Here is a 6694-nt window from a genome sequence, read left to right on the forward strand (position 1 = left end):
TTTCTTTAAATATTTATAAATCATGTAACTCTCAACAAAAAAAATAAATAGGATTTTAGGGGGTCATTCCGAGTTGTCGCTCGCTAGCTATTTTTAGCAGCCGTGCAAACACTATGCCACCGCCCACTGGGGAGTGTATTTTAGCTTAGCAGAAGTGCGAACGCATGTGCAGGCGAGCTCTGCAAAAACAGTTTGTGCAGTTTCAGAGTAGCTCTGAACCTACTCAGCGCTTGCGATCACTTCAGCCTATTCCTGTCCGGATTTGACATCATACACCCGCCCACCGAACGCCCAGCCACGCCTGCGTTTTTCCAAACACTCCCTGAAAACGGTCAGTTGACACCCAGAAAAAAACCCTTCCTGTCAATCTTGCGGCCGTCAGTGCGAAGAAAAACTTTGCTAGAACCTGTGCACAACTACAACGGGCTTTGTACCAGTACGTCGCGCGTGCGCATTGCGGCCCATACGCATGCACAGAAATACAGATTTTTCACCTGATCTTTGCGCTGCGAAAATCGGCAGCGAGCGATCAACTTGGAATTACCCCCTTAATTACCTAACAGTAAAACTTTTTCTCGTAGTCCGTAGAGGATGCTGGGGTCCATATTAGTACCATGGGGAGCCATTGGCACTTTAAGAGATTAACAGTGTAGGCTGGCTCTTCCCTCTATGCCCCTCCTACCAGACTCAGTCTAAAAACTGTGCCCGAGGAGACAACATACTTCGAGAGAAGGAAATACACAGATAGTGGTCAAGAACTACAGGAAACGTTTGACCTCTGTAATTGCCAACCAAGGTTATATTACAAAGTATTGAGTTAAACTTTTTGATTGTCCAAATATTTATTTTCCACAAGAATATACAAGTAAATTGTTTAAAAATCATACAATGTGATTTCCTGTCTTTTTTTTTCAGATTCTGTCTCTCACAGTTGAAGTGTACCTATGATGGAAATTACAGACCTCTCTCATCTTTTTAAGTGGGTCAACTTGCACAATCGGTGGCTGTCCAAATACTTTTTTGCCCGTGTGTGTGTGTGTGTGTGTGTATGTATGTATGTATGTATGTATGTATGTATGTGTGTGTGTGTGTGTGTATATATATAAGGTTGTGTCTTTACATAGCACTGTTTTTTGTGAAATATACTTCTAGGGTACTTGCAGAATTTGCGAGTGGTGGGCCAGATGCAAAAACATACTTTGGGCCCCCTCCTCTGACCCACCCCAAATTCACATGCCACATACCAGTGGGAGAGATAGAGGATGACAGGGAGAAGTAGTGGCTAGCAGAGATAGGCAGAACCAAGTCTCCTACTTAGCTCCTATAACACAGCTGGTTAACACCTGCCATAAAGCTGTTCCAGCATCCCTGCACAGCTACTAGTTTGCAGTATACACTCGCCATAGCTTAATGAAACCCCAATCCGCTCCAGCTCTGCTCCATCACCAGTTTACATGTAACAGTGGGTATGGCTATAGCTATACCTGCTATCTACCAATAAACCAACACCACTGTTTAAGTAACTGGGCTGTTCATAGTTTGAGTCATCCACTGGTGAGTGCCTATATAACTCTCCAATTTCAAAACCTGCTAACATATTGGCCCTCATTCCGAGTTGTTCGCTCGCAATGCGATTTTAGCAGTATTGCACACGCTAAGCCGCCGCCTACTGGGAGTGAATCTTAGCTTCTTAAAATTGCAAACGAAAGATTCGCAATATTGCGATTACACATCTCGTAGCAGTTTCAGAGTAGCTTCAGACTTACTCGGCATCTGCGATCAGTTCAGTGCTGATCGTTCCTGGTTTGACGTCACAAACACACCCAGCGTTCGCCCAGACACTCCTCCGTTTCTCCAGCCACTCCCGCGTTTTTTCCGGAAACGGTAGCGTTTTTTCCCACACGCCCATAAAACGGCCTGTTTCCGCCCAGTAACACCCATTTCCTGTCAATCACACTACGATCGCCTGAGCGAAGAAAAAGCCGTGAGTAAAAATCCAAACTTCATAGCAAATTTACTTGGCGCAGTCGCAGTGCGGACATTGCGCATGCGCACTAAGCGGAAAAACGCTGCAATGCGAAGAAATTTTCCGAGCGAACGACTCGGAATGACCTCCATAATTTTCCAACAGTAGGAACACAGCGGCCACTGCTCTGTCTGTGAGAGGTGGCCCCACTCCCTGTGCTTTCCTCAGTTCGGCACTCAGTCAAGCAGGCTCTGACAGAACCAATTACACCAGCCGTGACCTGCCTTTAATTCACAGACAGCTGTGATTCAGGAACAATTCACAGCTCTGTGAATTAGAAGCATTACGCGTCTGCGGTCATCAGCGCTGACAGGCAGCAGCACCCTCTATCAGTCCGGCTCAGATGGCAAACTGATGCAGCTGCACACACACAGGGTCAGCCCTGCCTTTCTAAGATAAGGGGCAGGTTCCTCAGGCAGTGAGGCCCACCCTGCTCCCTTCGCTGAGCCAGTCTACTGACTTTGCTGAAAATGGTCATTGCTGGCCAGGTAGTTCCAATGGTAGTTTTGCCTCTGTTCTAGGGACTGTTTCTGGACAATGGAGATGAATGAAAAGCAAAAACAAAAATTTTGTCTGTTCGTTCTAGTATCATGCAAAAACTACTGAATAAATGTATTATATAGCTTAGTGTCCCATAGAATCTGAGGTATGTATGATCTCAATGTTACATTAGGGAGAGGTGCAATAAAGAAAAAAAACTGACTCTTGAGAGATATTCAAGCTCTATTTTGCATGGCAATCTAACTACAGTATATATCAATCACTAATCAGACGGGTTATCTTGACTCATGATGTTTCAGTTTACATGTCAATCCAGTAGATGGCGCACCAAGACAAATACTACATCTCTGGTTGCGCAGCATGCGAGTTGATATATATCAGAGTCCCTGTTCATGTTGCTTGCATCCTTTCGGTGTAAAGACATTTTTTGACCAATGTGTAGAATATAACATATACATCCCAAGACTACTGTCTTTGTAATATTAGTTCAGCTGAGAAATAACAGACAGCCAGACGACTGAAGCCGCGATCAAACGCTATTACATATATTCTTCAATACAATATTTGAAGAATTTTTCACCACAAAGTAGTACTAAGAGAATCTACACATTGCAGGAGTACAAGGACCCTTACCTGAACCTCTCTTGCCCAGCAGTGTCCCAGATCTGCAACTTGATCCGCTTGCCTGGTTCAATTTCCACCAACCGTGAAAAGAAATCCACTCCCACTGTTGGGTCGGACACTTGGGCAAACCGGCCTTCTGTGAATCTTCGGATCAGACATGATTTCCCCACCGTGGAGTCTCCAATCACGATGAGCCGGAACTGGTACAACCAGATTGCTTCCATTATTCCAGATTAATTTAAAGCTGCCCTTATGATGCTATAGCCTTCAAAGTTACCAACTTGATTTGGTTCTTGTAGAATCCACTGGTTTCTATTTCTATTCCAAGAGATCTCTTATTGCTTCTTAAGACGCCAAATTGTCACCTAGTAGTAGTTATTCAAAGTTCATTCTACAGCCCTGTGCATACTACAGACGCAGAAGTAGGATATAGTCTTTCTTGTAGCACTTAGCGGATGACTATTGTAGCCCCAGCACAGTGCAAAATGTATTCCAAATGTCTCTGGAGTCTCAGAAAAGACCTCTTATCAACAGTGCAATACAAATATCTTTCATCTGCAACTGTTTTCTTTGATGTATCTATTTCCTGGGATTAACTAGTAATGAACAGAAACGACAATGTCATTGTCCCATGGAACAGGTGCCAAAGCTACTTGTTATGTTCCAAAAGCTTTCCTACCATAATAAACCTGGCTCAGATTGTTGATCCAAAAAAACATGTTGAGTGCAGTAGCAATGGTAACCTGCAGGGGGCGATGTGCACACACAGAATGGTCTGGAGGGGAACAGGGGCTGACACTAGACTGTGTGCAGCAGCAGGAGGAGGTGTGTGCTAGGTGCACTGGGAACAGCCATGTGCAGAATTAGGAAGGGAGGTCTCTGCTTCCTGGTCACAGGCACGGGAGGCAGGGAGAGAGGGGGTGGTATCCTAAGGTCAGACAGACTCCATTTTGCATCAGCTGCTTATTCTATATGGGTATATCGGGGCGTGCTGGCCTGTTATGCACGGGCCTTGTGTACGGGCACGCAGCCTAATGCAGTCAGTAGGGATGAGTAGCTGGACTGAGCGGTGTGAAACAGCGACAAGGGGAGGCAGGATTGCACGGACAATGCCGGGCCCTGTGCAAAAGGCTGCTGTACCGGTCACTGCAAGGCCAGGCCGGGTCTCTCCTCCACACAATGCTAGGCCTGGCCCACACACCCTATGCACAATGCAGACACCCTGTCCAGCCTTAGATGCAGAGCCTGGCCTCGGGTGCAGGGCTAGATCAGGCACCTACCTCCTCCCTATACTGGGTAATACAGCTCAGGATGCTCCATCAGCCCCCGTTATGCAGCCTCAGCATTAGGCAGTGCCCGCAGGCATGGGCTACACAGCCCCTTCCTTCCCCTGTGAAGGAGGACGGACAGTCAGAGGTGGTGCAAACAGCCGCAAAAGGGGGCCTGCAGGCTGCACAGAGCCCGGGAGACAATGGGATGCAGGGACGGGGAGGCCCCGGCTGCTGTAAGATGGAGATGTGCTGCTGCTGGGCTCACACAGCGCTGGTGATGAAATGGCAGCAACATCAGCACCAAACACTCTGACTCATCATTGGCATCAGCAACCGCCGTAATCACCAGCCTACTAGGGCCAGGCCAGCCCCTACCATATTCATCAGAAGAGCAGCGAGCACTCCGTGCTGACGTCACTTCACCTTCCCATCAATTGCTACAGCACCCCTCCCCCTCAAGGTTTATACAAGCAGTCTATTGCTCACTGACCCAACTGTTATTTTCTTCATGCATAGAAATAAAATGACCATATGCAGAATATTAATCAGTGTCATTTTGGGGGAGATCTACCAAACCCTTTAAAGAACACAAGCACAGAAATTTCCCATATCAACCAATCAGTTTCTAAATCATAGGTAGAATCTGATTGGTGGAAAAAAGAGGGGGTGTTGGGAACAGCACTGAAAAATAAATTACCTTATATGTATTTTTAAACCAACATAGGGCTGTATCAATGCTCAATTGTGCAAAGCACTTGGTTGGCGATGCTCCCAGATATTTAGTCCAAAAGACTATGCAAAAGAAGAGAGTTTTTCTACAATAAATGTAAAAAAAGAAAGAGAAGACTATATCTTTTCTGGGGCACTCTTTATGAAATAGTTGTTTAATTTAAAACAAATTTTTATTAATTAATTTTAAAATACTAGGTTTAATGCGACATCATTTCATAAAACAGGCTGAATTGCTAAATAATGAGCGAAAATATTGGTATGTATATCCGGTTGTCCCTTATATCAATTAGCCTACCAATAGGTCTATTAGGGATCTAGTCACTCTATTCCCCACTACCAAACGTATCTCAAATCGAGCAATATATTATTAATGTTGGAGTTTGTATGTACTCCTTTTTTGTGGTCTGTTCATCAAATCCATGAGACAGATCATATGATTGTCATCTCACAATTATATGTGTGAGTGAGACTGCTACACTTCTCAGAAACAATCTTGGCCCCCACCACTATTGCTTAAGGAACCGCATTCATCTCTTTGCATAGTTGCACTAGGTACAGCCCCATTTATTTTAGATCCAATTTGCTTATACTTCGAATATCCACAACCTGCTGTCAATAGTGCTATAGAAGTCTTCAATCATATACATTAGCTGAATAATGCTTAGAAAAATTGATGTAACTCCATGATACATTAATTGTACAGTCTTTTTTTGTAAAGCAGCAAAGAGTATATATGTGCACAGACAGCTGTGAAATGAATTTTACTTCATGATATATTTCTTAAACTTAATCCAAAACAACGATTACCTTCTAAACGTCAGAGAAATGTATATGTATACACACAGGTGGTTTCAGTAGGTGAAACAATAACACTTTAAGGCTAGTGATCCATGTCACAATCAATACAGCATATTTGAAAATTCATATTTTTCATTTGCCTTAAATACGGCTGTTAATTCATGGAGAAAAAAATCATGCACTGCTCAAAAAAATAAAGGGAACACTAACATAACACATCCTAGATCTGAATGAATGAAATATTCTTATTAAATACTTTGTTCTTTACATAGTTGAATGAGCTGACAACAAAGCCACACAAAAATTATCAATGGAAATCAAATTTATTAACCCATGGAGGTCTGGATTTGGATTCACACTCAAAATTAAAGTGGAAAAACACACTACAGGCTGATCCAACTTTGATGTAATGTCCTTAAAACAAGTCAAAATGAGGCTCAGTAGTGTGTGTGTGGCCTCCACGTGCCTGTATGACCTCCCTACAATGCCTGGGCATGCTCCTGATGAGATGGCGGATGGTCTCCTGAGGGATCTCCTCCCAGACCTGGACTAAAGCATCCGCCAACTCCTGGACAGTCTGTGGTGCAACGTGGCGTTGGTGGATGGAGCGAGACATGATGTCCCAGATGTGCTCAATTGGATTCAGGTCTGGGGAACGGGCGAGCCAGTCCATAGCATCAATGCCTTCGTCTTGCAGGAACTGTTGACACACTCCAGCCACATGAGGTCTAGCATTGATTTG

General features: G+C 44.3%; 1 protein-coding gene across 1 annotated transcript in view; it reads right to left on the reverse strand.

The window, feature by feature from the left end:
- Nucleotides 1–4838, reverse strand: part of RAB39B (RAB39B, member RAS oncogene family) — a 44115-nt gene extending 39277 nt beyond the window's left edge. Inside the window, exon 1 of the mRNA XM_063937273.1 lies at nt 3161–4838. Within this exon, the coding sequence (XP_063793343.1) occupies nt 3161–3375 (215 nt within the window). The 5' untranslated portion in view covers nt 3376–4838. The remainder of the gene's footprint in view (nt 1–3160) is intronic.
- Nucleotides 4839–6694: the final 1856 nt, after the last annotated feature.

This window comes from Pseudophryne corroboree, chromosome 8 (assembly GCF_028390025.1).
Source record: "Pseudophryne corroboree isolate aPseCor3 chromosome 8, aPseCor3.hap2, whole genome shotgun sequence".
Taxonomy (NCBI): domain Eukaryota; kingdom Metazoa; phylum Chordata; class Amphibia; order Anura; family Myobatrachidae; genus Pseudophryne; species Pseudophryne corroboree.